General features: G+C 40.9%; 1 protein-coding gene across 1 annotated transcript in view; it reads right to left on the reverse strand.

Moving 5' to 3' along the window:
* Nucleotides 1-20184, reverse strand: part of SORCS3 (sortilin related VPS10 domain containing receptor 3) — a gene marked incomplete at its 5' end in the record, with an annotated part of 108966 nt that overhangs the window by 32265 nt on the left and 56517 nt on the right. Inside the window, 4 exons of the mRNA XM_027906013.1 lie at nt 1408-1579; nt 2790-2903; nt 7067-7200; nt 8677-8794. Of these exons, the coding sequence (XP_027761814.1) occupies nt 1408-1579; nt 2790-2903; nt 7067-7200; nt 8677-8794 (538 nt within the window). The remainder of the gene's footprint in view (nt 1-1407; nt 1580-2789; nt 2904-7066; nt 7201-8676; nt 8795-20184) is intronic.

Raw genomic sequence — 20184 nt, forward strand, 5'->3', positions numbered from 1 at the left:
CTTATTCCCCATCTGTTTATCATTCTTTGTACGCAGCAGTTCCACTTGAGTTCCTTAATAAATTACTACTAGAATCCTAATTTTTAGATTATATCTGTGCTTTTCTGAACTCCCACTCTTAGTGTCTATACAAATCATCTTACCATGTCAAGTCTGCAGAATATAAAAGAATCAGCCAAGTAGACAAGAAATCCCCTTTGTATAAAAGCAGAGCATGCATGAATCTCTAAAGGAAGTGTGTTAAGAGGCCCTGTCAGTTTAGTGTGGTCCCAATGAAACACTTAGTTACTGTATAAGAATTTGATTTAGCGTGAGTGTTTGTGTGTCAGTCTGTCTTTGTCTGTGGGTGGTCTGCCTCCCAGCTCTCCTCAGGTACTGTACCAAAATTATGCATACAGGACAGAGCAGAGGACAAAATATACTTGTGGTCCCCAGTCCCTGGCTGTCCCTGCTGAGACACCTAAGGATGTTAGAAGTGAGGCTGTGAGTTGACCCTTCCATTTGATTAGAAAACAGATGCAACACAATCAACTGTGGTAAAATCACTATTTGACCTCCAACACCACCTTCTGTGGGCAGTCAGAAGCCAGCAGAGGAGTGCATCAGCTGCAAACACAGTAGAATTTTTTTGAGGTGTAGTCACATATATCCCTAAACACCAAATCAAATCACAGGCCAGAAGCAGCATAAGATCATTTGAAAAAGTCTCCTATCAGTCTGAACACATACCAAGGGCCTGCCTTAGCTCTCCAAGCCTCCAGTGTGTCACAAACCTTGGTGACACAGGTCACACCATATGTGTTTGCTAAGCAGACTGGTACCTGACTCAGAGAGCTGACCAGAAGTGCCTCAATGTTTTGATGCTTTGGGCAGCAACATGGCCTGGTATCATTTACGCTACTGTTGGCTACAGAGGGAATCATACCAATAAATAAATTCAATAGATATGGGCTGAGAGGGTGCTTTGAGGAGGCTCAATTCCTACTGCAAAACAACAATACCCCTCACTGCTCCCCATGAGTCTGAAAATGTTCAGTCAGCTAAAGCTTTGCATCTCAAAAACAGAATTATTAAGCATAGAAACACCATTTCAGCCTCACAAACACTATAATCTGCAGTTCACTGGAAGCAGCAAGAGGCTAGGGGGGAAACAAATTTATGTCCAGATCTTTCTTCCTTTAGTATTGACTTCATCAGCCTGATAGACAAGATAACCAGCCAAACATCAGCTTGATGCTTTGCTTGTATGTTTCACCTATAGCCTTTTTCTATTAAATCTCATAAATCTCAGGACTCCTGGCCTTTTTGTAATCCCACTCAATTGCTATTCTCCTCCCAGCAACCTGAAAAGTGAAGGAAAAGAATGTCAGTCTTGCAGAGAAAAGTTTGCTGAGACCACTAACACACCTCTTCCATAAGGATGATGAAGGTGGCATTGTGTCCCTGCTCCATGACCAGCTTTCCATCGCTAGTGAGGATGTGCAATCCCCGAGGTGCTTTTCCAGGGCATTTCTCCATCTTGGCCATGTACTTCTCTCTCAAGCCATCTGTGCAGTTGTTAGACACAATCCTTCGGTACCTGGGGAACAGTCAAAAAAGGAGGTTGGGCTCAGACAGTGGGTGGAAATATTCCTTTGTTTAGGTTTTTTTTGTTTGTTTCTCCACATTTATGCATGTGTTTTTCCAAAGGCTAAGTGTCTGCATGATTCCCTCACCAAAAGGAAGAATCAAAACCCAATGCTTTATTAAATGGGAGAAAGCCAAACCAATCACTATCCAAATTTCTCCTGAGATTCTCAGCAGCATCACTGAAAAGACACACTGTGGAGGTGAATTACTCTGCCCTGCTAAAGGGCAGAGAACTCTTCCAACTCCCCATGCCTGCAGGATTGCACCCTGCATCATAGCTTTTTAATTATGCTTTTTATGATATTTTGTCTGCCTGTACTGTGCTAGAAGGCACTTGAAATTATCTACCAAGGGCTTTGTCCAGTTCAATTTTAAAATGATTCAAGGAATAGGTTCTTCTTTTAGCTCTTCTTGGAAGAGGTTAGCTAAGAAGCAAGGTCCTTGCCTACTCGCAGTATTGTTGAGGGGGATTAACCTTTTCTATTAATTTAAGAGTAAAAATAAAGGATTAGTTAAGAAGACACAAATCCCAACAGTTTTGCACAAGTCAGTGCAAACAGAGTTTCACAACATCTCCTGCATGATAGAATAGCATTTGCAAAGTGATACTACCATAATAAACCAACACTTTTGATCTGTTCTGAATAAAACCAGGAGAAATCAGCACATGTAGCTTGCCTGAAATGCAAGGCATTGTCTATGCAAAGTGAAAATGGCAAAGGAAAAAAATAAAAAGAGGCTAAAAATTGCTCATATGAGCCTTCCTAGAAGCTGATACAAATAGGAGTTGTAAGATAGTAAGAGGTTCAATAAAAAACAATGTGAAATACCTTGAACCTGTACCTTTAAATGTTCAGCTGTCTCAGATAGACCTTCTTGACTCACATTTTAATTTTGCAGCAAAGGGGAGCTCCAAGTCTAAACTCCAGGGATCACACATCACTTGATAGCAATGCAATATCTACATGTCACTTATGTTAACTTGCTTTTCCCTGTCTCTGAGGAATGAGGCAGTGCTCCATACAGATGCTGCTGCACACATTACCCCATAAATATGACTGGAAAAGAGCCAGATGGGATGCAGAGGAAGAAGAACCATCCAGATTCCCTTTGTGTACTGCAAAATCACCAAAACCAGACAGACTGTAAGATTCACTTACCCAGTGCTGTTCCAGTAGTTCTGACCAATGCTGCAATCCTTGGACAGGGAGGATGGGCTGAACCAGAAGGCTGGGATACACTGGTTGTTGCTGTGCCTCTCATACCCATAGTCACTATGGAGACAAGTCAGGAGTGCATCACTGTACCCATCTACTGGACTGAGCTCAGAGTTTTGGGTGATGTCCCCAAAGCATGTGTGTGTTCGGGGTTCTCTGCTGGATTGCATGACATCATGGATTGGGCTCATCCAGAGACAAAGTAATGGACTAATTTGAGAGGCAGGAACATGATTCACAGAAGGCATGTGATATCTGACAACACCAGAACTACCCACCTTGCAGAGCACTGAAGGACTGGAATTTCATTTGGCAAAACACAGATGAATAAGAAAGAAAATTGTATCATTAATTTCTTTTCCTATTAATCTCTAATTTAAATTTCACTTTTTGGGTTCTTTCGGTTTGCTTGCTTTTTTCAGTCTTTGCTTTTAGAACAAACCAGACTAATTCTAAGATATATCTCTTCACTTTTTCCCAACAAAGTAGCTAGGAATATAAAACACTAGAAGCATTTCCTGAACAACTAGCCACTGTATGTATATTTATGTATGTTAATGGCCTCCCTGCTCTCTGACTGAGCTATGACTTGCCTGAGAGAAAAATACAGCAAATATTTTTCTAATTAAACTATAACAATACCGTCAAAATGGTAGTCTAAGGATTACATGGTATTGGTCACATAGGGAAGGTAATTTAGGGTATCGATGCTTCTTTGGACCACCTAAGAGTGGAAGTGTACATAACCACACGCAAAACTTCTTTTTACAGCTGCCTTTGTGTGCCAATACAATGATGAAGCAATAGGATTAATCCAAAGCTTTCCATAACTTTTAATAGGCTCTGAATCAGGTTTCTATGCATAGCCTTTATTCACAGTCTGGATTCAAAGGGCAAATAAAGAGAGATTCTGGATTTTTGCCTGAAGCAAGTTAAGAAATGCCAACACACTAAACCTCAGTGAAAACAAAGACACTACAGAAGCCACTCTTGAAACCTCTCTGTGCCCTTTAGGACAATCTGAGTTTTGTCCTTCTCCCATTCAGAGTCTGAACTGCCAACAGAAAGTCTCTAGGAAGTTCTTTGGTGAGACAAAATTGTGCTATGTTCCCAGTGACCCGGGCTGCTAATGTTCCTTTTTTGGAGGACAAAAATTCTGCAAGCTACTTTAAAAGGTTTGGAGGTTCCCTAATGCTCTTTCTCTCAACATTCAATTTAATCATTCTCAGTGGGTCCAACCTGCACAGTCAAAAATGCCTGGCAGGGACTTGGTAATTAAAAATATTCAGGAGGAGCTGTACTTTGCCCAGGAGAAGAAAAGAGCTGCATAAATATTTAATAACATTAAAGACAACATTGCTGTGTGGCCTCAAGGTTCTGTGCTTGTTCATTAACTTCTGGTAAATGTATATTAAAACCTCGCATGCTGCCCACCTTCCTTCTCATAAGCCCTAGGGTTTGCATAAGTTAAGGAAATAATCAAGTCCAGCTGCTGTGCTGTCTTTGTCAGGAAAGCTATCTTGACAGGGTAAATAAAGAAGCAGGAGGAGGGAAAAGAAAGATCAGCAAGTGCTTTAATAACACTTTGGAGTTCCTTTTGCCAGAAAAAGGCCAGGATTTGCTTTTGAAAATGACTGCAAGGGTTGGCAGGAGTCACCCCTGATCTTGACTCATGAGGATTTGTTGAACTGGGGCCTTGGATCGTAATTTATGCCCCTGAATTTTAGATTAGCCTTATACCTAACAGGAGAAAGCAGCACTGCAAGCATGAGGCAGAGAGGGGCAAGGGTGCTGTGACCAAACGGGAGGGAGCACGGCCCTCACAGTCTCTGCTATGGGGCTGCTGCAGCCATTTATCCCATCCCCATGGCTCGCGAAGGCAGGCATCGTCACACCTAGTAGCTTGAGATGCTCCCAGACCAGCACCAGCCTCCAAACCTACTTACTGGGGAAGCAGAGGGCCTGTCTGTTGGGACTTAGTGGTCAGTGTAGTCACACACCCCAGCTGCTGACCCTCCTCCTTTCCCTGACACTCCACAGGACCGGCTCAGTTCAACACAAGGGACAGACCAGTCAGTGCTTTCAAGAACAACTGGACGCTGGGAACCCAGTGAGAAAAGGATGAGTGGATATTTTTTTCTTGAAAAGAAAACATTTTTCTTGAAAGTTCATTAAGCGAAAGAGTAGGAGCTTTCCTTTAAACCGTCCTGTCCACCTTCTGGTCGGCAGAGAGAAAAGGGACTTGTCATACTGATGTCCCAAAGAAGGCAGATGAATCTAAATTGTATTCTAGAATAACCTGTATTTTGCCAGTGATTAAATAATTGTCTTATGCTTTAGAAGTCACAAGTCAGAGCAGATGAGTCCACCTTTCTCTCTGAAAATCACTTTCAAGATAATCCAGCTTTGGTGCTCCATTTCCAGCACTGCTAGTGTTTTCCTCAAACTGACTGCCCCACCCCTTCCAGTCAGCCCTGCCAACTAGCATCAAAACTCAAACTGAAGCACTTTCTTCTGATTCTCCATCACCAGCTATAACAATTCTGCAACTGGAAGCCAGTTAACAATTCTGTTGGCAGCGCAGGGTCTGAAACAAAAGCGAGCGTGCTATCCTGCAATTGCATTATTGCATTTTCTCCGTGGGACTGACAAGGTTAACAGCAATATTCTCTCATGTTAGCAGTAAAGTTCAGCAAAAATGATAGTGAATGCAAGCAAGGAACCCGTCAATTGATTGAAAAAGTGAGTTCTGATGCAGATCTTTTTCAAGGCAGAACAGCACTTAAGTCCAATTTAGCCGTCACAGTTTTCCACTTACAGCTTGGAAAAGACAAACTTCACTGTGAAAATAGAAAGCTGGTGAGGCACAAAGCAGCATAAGGGTAAAAAACCCCAAGTAAATTCATAAGTACCTCTAGAGATTGGTTCTTGATTCACCCTAGAGGCATATGCCACCGCCAAGGGCAGATACTGTAGAGCAAGATAGTTTGTCCTGCAAGTTCTCATTATGAAAGCAAAGGGGAAAAATCTCATGAGTCAAGGTAAGGAGTCTCAGATGTAATTTTGGCATTAGGAACAAATAAAACATCCATCCAGATAAGATGAAAATCCCTGCTCTATATCCCTGAACCTCTCTTAAAGCCAAACTACTATTATATTCAAGAGAACACTTTGGTCTATATTTTGTCTTCATTTTTCTATATTTCAGTATGCCTATGCTCTAAAACAGAACTGTGAGGCTCAGCTGGCCTAAGTCCAAATAAATGCATAGATCTCATGCCTCATACCTCTTCAGAAAGTATTCAAAGGTACGGGAAGTTTTTGGAAACTATACCAATACTGAGTCAGACACTGATAAACTACTATAAAAATTAAAATGTTTTCTCAGCTGATCAGCTTTCAGGGTATCTTGAATTCTATTTCAATGACATTCTGATCATTTAAGTTCAAACACGACAGATATTAACAGTTTTAAATCTGTGAAATATTGCCTATCACAGGTTCAGTGTAGTAATTCCTTGTGCAGAGATTCTGACTTGTGCATTCTCCCATCTCCTATCTCTGATTGTCAAGCAGTATCAAACAGTGTTTCATTTTCCCCCTGTTTTATTTTTAAGCTGCTTTCAAAGTGACCTTAAAGCAATTTGAAAATTATGGCCCCATTAAGTTAGAAACACTAATATTTATGCAAAACAAGTAGTTATATCTGACAAGGGTGGGCTGTAGTCATGTCACAGAAGCCCTTTCAGAAATTTCTCAATAAAACATTGTTAAAAAGCAACAAACGGTTCCCAGCAATTCAAAGGAATAACAATAAAAATGTGCATGTTTCGCCAGCTTGCTCCCTAGGGACTCAACAACCTTGTAAGTGAGGACAGAGAAATTCCCTCTTTCTCCTGAAAGGGACATGCTTTGCACCATAGATGTCCTGACTGTCACTCTCCTAGAGTGACAGACAAAAATGTCAATCAGTACTTGCAATTTTTTGCTTTTGAATTCCAGGCTTGAATTTCTCATGGAATTTAACAAATCTCTCCTGTGGATGGAAGGAAACCTCCCCCATGCAACAGGCATGGGGGTCATAGCTCTGCTATATGGTGTAATGACAGACACAAAGCCGCAGTAGACTCAGTTTCTCTGCAAGGTTTTCTATCTGGGTATTATTTTGACACCACTACAAGAATAGCTCATGCAAAAAATCCCCAGAATCCCGTACTCACCACTCGAAGTCTCCTTGACCACAGACACACGGTTCAGACACCACAGTTTGGGAATAATCCTGACCTAGGGAACACTGGACTCCAGGCTTGCGTTTTTTATAGATCTTCCTCTCTCCCATGACACAAGGCTCCCCCTTCATTAGCCAAGGAACAAGAGGAGAAAGAGATTTGTAGTGGCAGCTGTGTCCTAAATGGAGCATTTTGTCAAAAGATGCAAAAGGCAATGAAAACAAGCATTTACCACTGGGAGAGTTGGAAGCTCAGAGTCCAGCTCCCTTTTGTGTCTTTGCAAAATTAAAAGTCACTATGGGAGGACTTATGAGTGCAGTGTGTTCAGCATTGAGTTGGGATGATAATGATAATGTGCCCAAAATGTCTGGATGCCCAAGCCATCACAGCCACTTATGCCACATTTCAGAAGGCATCCACCAATATCGAGTCCTATGAATTATCCTGAAAAGACAGTGTGGGTGCACTCCAGGGTTTCTTCCATATGTCTGCTGCAGAAGAAAGTGTCCAAGCCTGAAACACAAGGCAGGGACAAAATCTAGGTGTGGAACACAGGATTTGACTCCCTTTTGATCTTTCCTTAGTAGACCTGGCTTTGTTATAGATCTCAAATAATTCCCATGGTGTGATTTGCTGGGCTTTTTGAATGCAAAGGTTTTCAAGAACACTACTGGGAGTACCTAATCTAAAAGAAACATTTGATGTTTAAGCGAGCTGCTATAAACAGAATTTTCTGTGATGCAGAAATAATTTGTCTGCATAGAAATATGAAAAAAAAAGACAATACCCAATTGAAATATTTCTCTTTCCCATTAACAATGATGCCCTTGGTTACACACGTGTCTTCCCTTTTCTATCATTTAAATTATTTACATTTATTCATTTCTATGACTTCACTTATCTGACATATCCTTGCAAATTAATGCTCATTTCTAATTCATGGATTTCATTCAGGACTATCACAGTGCCAATGGTTCTAGCTCTGGTTATCTTCCCCTGCAGGGTGGGGGACATCCTGCTGGCGGCAAGTAGCCCATAAGTAATCTGCAGAGGGTATTGCCCTCTCAGTTCTGGTCACTTCAGAACCTAAATATATCCAGCATGAAAATAAGCCAGAGAGGATGAAAAGAAAAGCATGAATCCTTGAATAGAATGAAATCATTTTGTCTTCTTTGGTGTCTTTTATTCAAGAGCTCCCCAGAGTTTAATAGACACCTGTAGGATGAATACATGTTTTTATTTTCATTTTTGAGTAGGGAAAATAGAAGTAAAGTGAAACAAAATTATTTTCATGAGTCACCGACAGAGTTACAAAGAGTTCAGCGTCTTCCACAATTCAGTCACAAGGTGAGGTTTTACACTGCCCTAAGAACTGAGGCCAAAAAGATCCATCTGGTGCAATGGATTATTTTTATAAAAATAGAAGTTAATCTCCTGAACTTGCCCACAGAAGACTGGGCCCATGTTTATTCATGCATATTCTTCAAGGGATGCAAAAAAATCCCTACACTCTGTTGGAAATAACAACTGCATTCCTGCCAGGCAACACAGAGTGCAGGAAAAGGAACACCCATCAATCCCTCCCTACACAGTGGGAATACCTGATTGTGCAGATGCCAGGTTTGGTAGTCATCTTTGTTACACCTTCGGCTGAAGATGGACTTGTAATCCACCTTGACCAGCTGCCATTCAGAACGGAGACTGAAGTGCCCAAAAACTCTGAGGATGGGAGACAAAAAAAAATAGGAAAGAAAGAGAGTCAGCCAGACATGTTTCCATTATGCAAACAATGTCTTGTGAATCTCAGCTGCAGAAACCAACACACAGTCTTGGAGGTTGATTCCAGAAAATGATATTCAGTCATGACTAACATTTTCTGTTCCTAAGACGTCCTAAGATTGTTTATCCTTTTCCTGACACCTTGTACAGCCTCTGTTGGGAGGTCTTTCCATGACTGTGGTACCTGGCCCAATGGGACCCTGGTCTAATATTGTATTACTCAAGAACAATAAACAACTAGACAAGAAAGCAAATGTTTGGCTGTCTCAAAATCAAGCCTTTCTTATCTAACACAGTTTCTTTACTGTTGAACATATGTGTTGCACAAACTTACTACTTAATGAATTATAAAAGAAACACCAGAAATTAACATTTGGGATATGGACTAAAGATAGTAGTGTCCCTTCCACTTAGTGAACGCTGACTGCAGCTAGAAGGGGTGGAATTATAAATGATCACCACTGCAGAGCTTTTCTTACTCTTGTGAGCAGGTCACTCATCATCAGCAGTCATTGATCACACTCCGTGGTTCATCAATGTAATAAGCAATAAGTTCATTTTCAGGATGAAAATGACACATTTTTCACACAAATCTAGGATAACACAAGACTAAGTCAGTATACAGGAGCAGCTGGAGCTGAAGAGTCAGCACTCAAAAAATAGGGGAAGGACTCCAAATGTAATCTGAAACTCAGGCACAGATCTGTTACAAATAGAATTATGAAAGAGATCATATAAAACTGAATTGTAGCAGAGGTTTCTCCCCATGTTTGGACCAGAATATTGTGAGCAGAGATGGTTGTCAAATACAAGTCTCTCTAAATTCCATTTCAACTATGCAGCCTTTCTCCACATGCAGGGAAAATTTTGTAATTTTTTAAGCGTCCAGAAGAGAAGGACCAAGGCAGCAATAAGCAGTGATGACACACATCACCAAAGTACCACCAGGTACTCTACATGTTGAAAGCTCATACCTTCACCAGAGAAAGCAAAATCATGGCAAACTCATGGTTTAATTAATAAATTGAGACTAGGTGCCCAAACAAAATACTCCATGAGTGCTCAGTTTTCAATCAAGCAACAGATTTCCATTTTCTTTGCCTACTGTGATTTTCTCAGTAAGGAGGAACTTTTCAATCCACTGCAGCTGGATGTACAATGAGGTGTATAACATGAGGAGATTAGGACAGGTAATCAGACTTTAAAAGCTATGAATAATATTACAGCTTCTCATCAACAGGGGGAAATCTCAGTACACATCAGCAGATAAAGATCAAGTTGATTTGTCCCTATAACATGCCAAGGTTTTGACTCTTTTGAATAGATAAAAGAACCTAATACTTCATCTAAAACACGAGTTCCAAATTTAAAAAATTCTGTATGTACCAAAACCCAGATCTTTTCTGACATTCAAGAAATGTCACTGCATCACCATTACTGCAATATTTAGAGGGCAGAGAGTGATTTTTTTCATTATTCCAAATCTTTCACCAATCTATGTTTTTACCCAAGCCATTTCTGAGGCTAAAGTTTTTGTTGTTTTAATTATTCCAGACTAACAAAGAAAGAAGGAGAAAGAAGATGAACAAATTTTCCTATGAAATAAGGAGAAACAGAAGACTTTGACACACTGACCAAAATTCAGATCCTGCTATTTCCCCAGCGTGATGCCATTCTTTACTCTGGACCGTCTTAGTTTACACTGTAATTATACAGTGTTGGCTTTGCTCTACCCTCAGTCCTTCTGTAGATTTTAACTTGCATCAAAAATCCTCTGCATTGTGTTGTTCTTTGTGAAACAAAGACTGTTCAGGAATCAGTCATGTTCTCCCACTGAGACCTATCTCAGCTCATGGGTATCAGGGAGAGAAAGGTGGGTGGGTGAGATCTGAGAGTCTGGAGCTGTGGGTTTGCTGTGGACATGTGTCTATATCCAAGGTCTGCTCCACAAAGGTGACAAGAAAGGAAGAGGATACGAAAAGAACCTGTGCCAAATACACAGAAGTGAGTAGGTGGGGAAGGACTTGTCTGGTTGAATGGATTTATTAGGTAGATTGTTGCTGCTCTCCAGAATAATTCTCAGTGTAGTCCTAATTGTGGGGTATTACGGATATGAAACACCAAGGCTTTCAGGTGAAGGTTCAGAAGAAGCTGCAATTCCTGTTCCTCAGCACAGAATGCACATCCTGGACCAAGATAAACCCTCAGAAAACAAAGCAGTATGGAGTGCCAGGGCACTTGCTGGGAGAAGAAGGGAAAAGGGAGGAAAGGGAAAGACCACAGGAAGAGGGATGCAGAAGGCCTCCAAAACTGTGCTCAGATAGGAATTCTAACTGCAGTTCCCCTTCCCACTTTCCCTTGGCACTGGGTAAGGCCCAGCAGCTCTTACACCACAACTGCTGTCAGCACAGTCTTGTCTGTGTTGGATGTGAGGCATGACTGAAACATCATTCCTGCAAAGCAGCAATGCAGCAGGCAGAAACCTTTTAGCCCTGCAGATTTATACCAGTTTAGGATTTGACTTGAGTGTTTATTATATAAAAAGATATAGCAAAAGGAGGAGAGAACATGATCAAACACATACATTTGCCTGAACTCAGAAGATATAAGGGCCAAAGATATCCAACACTTTGGCAATCAATGTATCTCAAGGAAGATTTTGTTCCTCAGATTGACCCTTAGCTAACTGTCCATCAGGAGAGTAAAAGGTTTCTTTCTGTTTTAGAAAAATTGTCAGAATTACCTGATTTTTACATCTACTGAAATAAGCTAAACCAAATCTCCAACACTGAAATTCTTCCATGATAATTAATGAAAAAACTCCAAAGTTTGTTAAGTGGAAAGCAGCCTATTAGCATTCCAAAAGCACAGAGCATTAGATAGTCTTTAATTAAATGATTTCAAAGAAGATCTTTGTGTATAATTGCTATAATTTAGATGGAAACAATACTACACTAAATGTAATTAGAGGAGTGTGAACAGAGAGGGATGTTTTCCTCTGTGCTGCAGAGATGGTTCTGGGTCACCTGATTCCTCAAGTAGTAAGGTCCCATCCTCCCCTTGCTAATAAAAAGCTCCTTAAGGCTAATCAGTCACTGTGGTGCAGGCTTCAGATATAAGATCTGTAGAGGAGCCATCAAGCACCTGCACCCTTTGTGAGCACTGCTCACCAATACTAAATGCCACCTGGACACCTACAGAATAGTTTAATTGACCAGATAACATGATGAAGGTTATGTTGCAGTTCATGATGACTTCGTTGTGCATTTGAAACTTCAGTGAGTTGCTGTAAACAAACACAAGGAATGGAAAAGAGTGCTTTGTTATCTGTGGGGCTCCACTGGTCTCTCAAACAGCTTTCCTTGGGAAGTGACGGGAACCTTCATTGTTTCTGAAATCAAAAATGGGCTAAACAAACCACCAGAGGACAAAAACTCTGACTGAGTAAAGCCAAATAGTGCAGCTGAACTCTGCTTTTATCAATTTTGTGAACTACATCACTGGATCTTTTTCCATAGAGAGTAAGGTGCACGCACATGATGTCTTCCCACTGTATCTCTTGGGGTGGCCAGGTCCAAGAGAGGGTTGGGAAGACAGAAAAGAGCTGCAACATTTGAAAATTGCACAGGTTAGGCTATCAATAAGTGCTAGCACTAAGTGCTCCAGTTGGTACTTAACAGTTTCTGTATCCAGTGTAAATAAACAAAACAAGTCCCAAGGAAAGAGATGAAAATAGAGATTGGTGGGAGGTTTTTTTTCCCTACTCAACTGGTGAGTCCTCATGTTGCATGGAAGATACCATCTCATTCATCTTATCTGATTTCCACGTGGCTTTGTTTTTCATTTACTTTGTCTGGTCAGTAAATTAGGGAGGTAGATGGTTTTAACGAACATAGATAAACTACCAAGATGATACAGGGGAAAAGGAAATAAACTATCATAAATTTTGTCTCAATAACTTTGTCTATCATGATCTGACTGAAAGCTCTTAATTGTTAGTTGAAAGAATAGAAGACAAAAGAAGGTCCCACTCTGAGAAGCCAACAAAAAAAGTATACTTTGATTTTTCTAGATAAGCAGTCTGATCTGGAAGTGCTTGAGAAGCAATAAATAAAAGAGCCCAGATGGTATTCAGATAGGTATTTAGGTTTTCTGACTAGGTTCTCCAACCTAAGCCATGGAAAAGTAATTTAGAGGCTTTAACCTGTCTAGATTTTGTTCTAGCCCTCTGAGTAAGCAGTTAAAACTCTGCATAAAATCTTAGCTAACAGGACAGCAACTTCCCAATTGGTTCTTGCATAGCTTACAGTGGAGTCATTGCCAAGAAACCAGAAAATGCTTCCCAAACTCTTCTTTGGAGAAACAAGGCAAGGCTTTTATTGCCAGGACTGGATGTCATTATTTGGAGAAAAATTGTCAGAAACATGGAAAACAGTTCTGAAATGTCTACAGATTCCTGATTGACTCATTTTAGAGAAGGTCACTGGTAATGCTGCTATAATTGTATCTTTCATTAATTTTTAAAATACACAATAACTTAAAAATTCAGTATATACTGACTGGATAACTTTGTACAGAAGCTTTTTAAAAGGCTTTTTACATTTATACAGAGCTCTCTTCTCAAACTGCACCACTTTCACCTTGCATTGTTGACAGTTGTGCTTTTTATGTAATACAAAACTGTTCACTTCTGACAGGTCAATAGAATGAACTGAGGGTCACAAGATAACTCACCTACCTTTGGTCCATAGATTCATCTCTGTCCCTGCTTAAGGTATGAGAAACAGATCTCAAGTAATAGCTCCTGTTTTGCTCTCAGGAAAGGCATCAGCTGTGTCCTTGTGGATCTATCCCTGCTGGCAGTTTCAGACAAGCTGCTCAAGCATGAAAATGTAAATGTCTTCTCATGCCTAAATCAAGTCGCCTTCTATCATTTCTGAAGTAAACCAGTAAGACATTATATGGAGCAAGCAAGAACTGAAGCTGCCTGTACTTGACTGGTCTGGTCTGGATGTGGATGGAATACTTTTACCTCCGCTAATCATCCTACTTTCTTTGAGTGTAACACCTGCTGTGCTCAGCTGTGTCCATCATTGAGACAGATGATTGGAGATGCCAAGGAAGGAAGCAGCTGATAAGGTAATCTTCACTACACAAAACATCAAAAGTACCCTCCTTTCTGAAGCATTTTCCCTTCACTGGACATCAACAAGGTGAGAGATATGAAAAGGTTGGGTGTTTTTTTGCTTTTCCCAAAATAGCCATTGCACCTCTGAAGCCAGATTTTAACAAGATTAGGTCCCACAGGATAGACTATAATCATTTCTTAATATCTAAAAATAAAGTAAAAGCAAAAAATATAATATACTTACTTGACACCATCTTTTGAGATGAACTACGCAAGCAGACAGATGGATGGATCAACAGAAAAGTAAAGCCAGAACAACAGAGAGCCAAATATATACTCTAATTGATAATACTGAGAGAAAAGCTAATTGCAGTGTCATCATAAATAGACTGTTTCATTTAGAAAAGCTTAAAATCAACCTTGATTTTTATTTCCTTTCATTGTAAAAGAAAAACGCTTGCAGAGAAAGTGTCTTAGCAAGCAAAAAATTCCCAATAGTAAAATCACCCAAATAAGTAAATGCTTCAGTTGACCTGAATCCGTGCTTTTGTTGTGGGAATGTAGAAAGGGACAGAGTCCAGCAAGATCACCAACTGATTTCAGTTAAAAGCCCTCTTTATTTACATCTGTGCTTCTAACAGGTAGTGCCAAAAGCAGATATTTAATAGGTGAATCCAAGAAAGGCTGTGAAACACACTCTGGAAGAATCACTTCCTGGCAAGCAAACAAGCATGTGTTGTTCTGTTTTTTTGTTGTTTTTTTTTTGTTTGAGTCCCCTGGAGAGGATGATTTTCTCTGACTAAAACCAGGGGGAGTCACAGATCTGGGCAATTGCAGCTACAGGAGCGCTGCGTAACTAATCCACAACTGAAGGTGCTCAGTTTCTCTGATATCTGTCAAAAAGAACCACATGTTGCTACTGCTGCAATTTTAAGAGATAACCAGGTATCCAAGGAGACCATACCTGCCCAGCAAATATCACCAATGCTGTCTCATGAGCAGTGTTTGATCGAATCCACCCTAAAAGTAATGGCATAGCACAAGTTGGAGAGTTCCTCTCTACAAACAGCTTGGATGGGTATCAGATGGGCTGACACAGTCACTCAGGGTATGTCCATGCAGCACCAACTAGGACCCATCAGTGCAAAAGTCAAGGACCAGACAGATCTATTTAAATTTGGCTGGTCTGCTCTCATGAACTCTGAAGGCATTTAACATTTTGGGTATACCACGTAGACATGGACCTGAGAGGTTGCCAGGTAAAGCCTGCATATGTCTAAGCTCTGCATTTCCACTCCTGTGGCTCTTGGCAAGCTTGGAGAATAAAGTTCTTTTGCAAGACCTATTCTGGCACTTATACAGGCATCACTGAGGTGGAGACAAGAAGCTTAGCCAGAACAGAGTTGTGGTTTGCCATTGGTTATTGAACTTTGTATTCCAGTGCTCCATGTGTTGATTAGTACATCATTAGTAAAGCATGAACTGGGTGCTCCTATTTCCTCTGATCCAGAGAGCTTGGTAACATGGACCAGAGATAGGGGGATTCCTTGGAAGAAACAGTAAAGATTCAGCCAAATTCTCAGCTCTAGCTGAGAATTGATTGTGTTCCTGTATAAGGATCTTTCACATTCATAATTCGCTTGATTTGGTTTGGATTTTTCTCCCTACTATCCAGGCTGGTCCTGCATTTTCGGGGAAAATGCTAGAGGTGCTTGCTGAGGGAACACTTACAGAAGATCTTGGTATCTAGATGTACCTCCATCACTTTTTGACATGTATAGTTTATCGCACAATAAAAGAAAGTGCTGACAATTTCACACAAGGAAAAGGGTCTGTAATGAAATCCAGATATGAATCTCTCTGTAAGAAAGTAGCAGTAAAGTAAGACTATGGCTGAGCTGTTATGGCCAAAATGACACAAACAGCAATGGAACTGTTGCAAGTTGTGCTGGTGGAGCCAGATTCTACGAATAGGCCGTGAGAGAGGAGCTATTTTCCCATAAATTAAACATAAATCATGACTTACGAGAAACCAAATGGGCTGTGTAATCTCCCAATTTTTTTTTTTATTAGGGTTTAGATGGAATTAGCGTACAAGGAGGTCACCAGTTACATGGAAATTGGTTGGAAAGGAACTGAGACGAGGAAGTAGAACTTAATTGAAAGAGACACAGATCAGCAATTAGGAAGAGTGGAAGAGGGAGAGTTAAGCTGTCTCACGCCTGGCAAGATGGTGCAGAGAGTAAGAGACTGGAAACAAAGGAAACATAAAAAATGAAAGATGACACTGGAAAGGCTGGCAATTGCCAACAAAAAAACACTGTCTAATTTTTTTCCTAAACAATAAATACATTTTTTAAGAGCCGCTTTGGAGCTTTTAATTCAGTTGCTTTTGGCTGACCTGTCAACTAGGAACAGTAGCCTGAGGGCAATGGATGATGATTCAGGGCTGCTGTACTTCTGTCTGTGGACCAAAAAAAAAAAGTAAATTGGCTTCCTTTTTTTTTTTTTTTTTCTAGAAAGAAGAGGTGCATTTTTTTCCAAATATAATATACCATCCATTTGGATCTAGATTTTCAGCTGGTTCAAATTAGTGTAATTTAGACCATCTAAAGAGACCATCTCAGACATAAGACCTTGTTCCACTGCTACTACTCAGAGGGAGAAAAAACAATAGTAGCGAAACTAGCAAGAATATACCAAGATCAGACAGCACCTTCCATGGTGGCAAATTTGTTCAAGAAAATCTTGGTCTGTGTTTTAATTAGCAAGGAGAAGGGTCAAAGAAGAATCTCAAAGAACTTCTCATGCAGATGAAATATGAAGATGTGATTTATTTCCACCTCCAGGTGAAACTGAATGTCAAGACATGGAGGTTTTCCACACAAGAGAAATTCAAAGACTTGGCCACTAGCAATCCATATTGAACTAGTCATGGAAAGGTGCATCACTGCCAGATTTCAGGGTAGGAGAGAGAGAGGAGATGAGGCAGGTGAAGAGTTTCTATGAATACAGATTAAAAAACCAAAACCTTGCAATAAAAATCCTGCAGTGAAGCCATGGCAGATCCTTTTCCCTCAGCTTTCAAAAACAGTTCTGGGATTATTCATCACCTCCATGGGCACTTCCTTTAAAGTACTAGCAGAAGAGGAAAACCACTGCAAATGACATGGTACAGCATGCTCTTTTAGTTAGCAAGTAATGCCAAGTGCAATTAGTAAGTAATCTGCAGAACGTATAATTACAGCCCTACAGTTCAGACCCAATATCTCCATTAGCTGCACAAACACTGCAAAAGGCAATGGGGGAGAGATGGATTCTTTTATTATTATTTTTTCAAATAGAAAGTGCTATCAAAATAAGAACTTACTGAATGACAAACCAAACCTTTTGAAATTTGGTCTCTAAAAAATTTATTGCCAGTGTTCTCAAACCACTTTACATGACAATTGCTTCAAAAGAAATCCCAGCAACATGAAAGGGAATGTGAGACACCTAGGAAGGGGGATGGGAAAGCACATTAATTTTTAATGCTGTTTTTCAGAAGTGTTCTCTCTCTTCTTCGAAGCAGTCATGGAAGAGGACTGGTTTCTGACAGCTTTGAAACCCGAAGATGCTGCCACTCTCTTCTAGAAAAGATACTGGCAGGTATCAGCAATCTGAGTGTTTTATCCACTAGCAAGTCTGTGGTCTCAATAGAGGCAAGTGCACATCCTTTGCCAGAAGCTGGATAGCACAGCACATTCACTCATTTCAGTCTTTCATCCTATCAATCAGCAGATTTCTAGCCAGAGATGTCCAATACAAATGTGGAAGCCATTGCTCAGAATATGTAAGCTCCGAACACACATGACAGGTGAAGCAGGGTGAGGAGCTTTGCTTGGGTATCAAAGAAGAAGGCTCAGAAGAGGGAACCTCTGAAGAGCTGCTTTCCCAATGATCAAAAAGCTGCTAGAGTGAACTCTGCAGCCAACCCAGCACTGAGCCCTCAAGCTCCCAGAGAAGCTGGTGTGCTGTACCACCCTTTGCCCTATGGAGAATCAGGGCCAGGTTGAGCTGGAAAGGAGCTAAGGCCATATGATTTCTCAGCCTCCTCAGGGTTGGTGGGATGAGGGCACCAGAAAATTTCATGTCTTGCTCTAACACAAAGGTGAAAGACTCTGAGGTTAGTATCTGTACACAGCATCCTGCCCCTTTCTGTGCACCCCACACCAGGCCTGAGTGCTTCATACAGCCCAGCCCACCTGCTGGCAGGACAGCACAGGACCAGTCCATCTGTCCTTACTTAGCAGCACAAAAAACCAAGCACAGTAGCCTCTATAGAGAATATTTGGATTGTGTTGCCATCAGGCAAACCTTGTCCTGTTAGTGAGGGAAATCATGTATCAGCCTGATGTTCATTCTGGCTCCTTCTATAAGGTTTTTTTATTTTTTTTTTCATTCACTTCAATGAATACCAGCCTCCAGTCAACACATCTTTCTCTAGTCCTCCTCCCTGCACATGCTTATCTCTCCATACACTTTTTCTGAGCATTGCAGACATGACTTAGCGTCTCCTTCCCCCTAAGGAATGGGAAAAGTCTGCACCTAGGACTCAGGAGACCTGCATTAATGCCAAGCTCTCCCCATGACTGGCTCCTGAGTGACTGACCATGGCGTGCCCCTTGTTCTCCCTCAATTCCCCTACCAGCACAACACAGCTAACAATGTTGATTTCTTTAGCACAATATTTGATCTACTGTCCATATATAGCACTTGACTCTAGTGACAGTAATGCTTTCCCCAGAAAGCTGAAGATAGACAACACGTGTCACGGAGCCCAGTGCCCCATCTTCATGTGTTAGGGCTTCTGCCAGGAATCTTCTGCGTACATGGTGCAACTGCTGGGAACAGATCTTAGGTCACAGACATGCTTTTCCTAAAGCCAAATAAATCACATGATGCTGTCTGAGAAAGATTATTCTAAGTAGATGTTCTCATCACATGATTTGTCTACTCAGGTGCTACGGAAAGACCTCAGCTCATACCACAAGTATTGTGCCTCTGTGGACTGTTTAGGTGAATTCAGGCAGCAATCCAAAGGCTAGCAAATAGACTACTCCTCTGGCAGAGAGGGAGAGGGGAGGAGGAAGTGACACTGATTAATCTGTGATCGTTAATAATGTTTTTAAGTCTTGCAAACGAAGATAATGATATGGGTAATCAACTGTCTTACTCCAGGGTATAAACTGATCATCTGCTGGGATAAAATGGGAATTCCTATAACACACATTTTCTTGTCCATTGTAAAGTCACTTGATGGCATTAGCAGATTGATCATTTTCTTGCAAAGTCCAAGCTATTCATTAGTTCCAGAAGGTTTTGAAATTAGATCAGACGATACAGGAATGCAGCTCACTAAAGCAAATGCCAATATCCAATCCATCATTTTGGTTTCCTTACTTAATAATTGTATTTGAAATTTTTGTTCTCAGATTAAGTTCCAAATTCTACTTTTCTTTCTGTATGCAGTCATTATTTTCACAGATCCATTTTAATGTCATGGATTCTATTCTGAAGAGTCATTATGTATGTTTATGCACTGCACTCTGCACAGCCCCATGAGTCAGGACAGTGAAATGAAGTCACAAGGACACATCAGAACCTTGCAGAAAAATCTATAGCCAATAACAGTGCTGGTTGCACCACAAACAGATACTGCAATTAACAGAAAAAGAAAGGAAAACTGAAATGCAAGATGAAACCACAATAAGGACAATTAGAACCTACCAGTCCTTTTACTATCTAATGGTACCTATTTTCTATCACTGGTTTCACCTGAACTTTTCTCAGCACAACCCCTCAGAGGTGGCAGACCCATGACTCCCTACCCCTAAGCAAAGGGGCAGAATGTTTCAAGGACAGTGTGTCACCTTGTAATTTTCTTTCCTATATCAGCTTTTAAATGTGACAGGAAGACTTGAGCAGAAGGGTGAGGATGTTGCCTTTGCTTGAAGAGCAGAGATGATAATCAGCTTATCAGAAAGCGACAGGAAAATGACTGTTGGCTCCCATGTAATTTTGAACTCAGTGGGAGCTTGGACCTGGGAGCTGTTGCCCCTTTCTCGTACTCCCTCTGCTGAATCTCTGCTAAGTGTGAATCAGAATCTGTCCATGTTGCCTTCCTACCTGTACCCACTTTGCTGGTGTCTTCTAGCAGCCA

The sequence above is a fragment of the Empidonax traillii genome, unplaced genomic scaffold (assembly GCF_003031625.1).
Source record: "Empidonax traillii isolate 1590-97213 ecotype Southwest subspecies unplaced genomic scaffold, ASM303162v1 scaffold1236:size281543, whole genome shotgun sequence".
In the NCBI taxonomy this organism is placed as follows: Eukaryota; Metazoa; Chordata; class Aves; order Passeriformes; family Tyrannidae; genus Empidonax; species Empidonax traillii.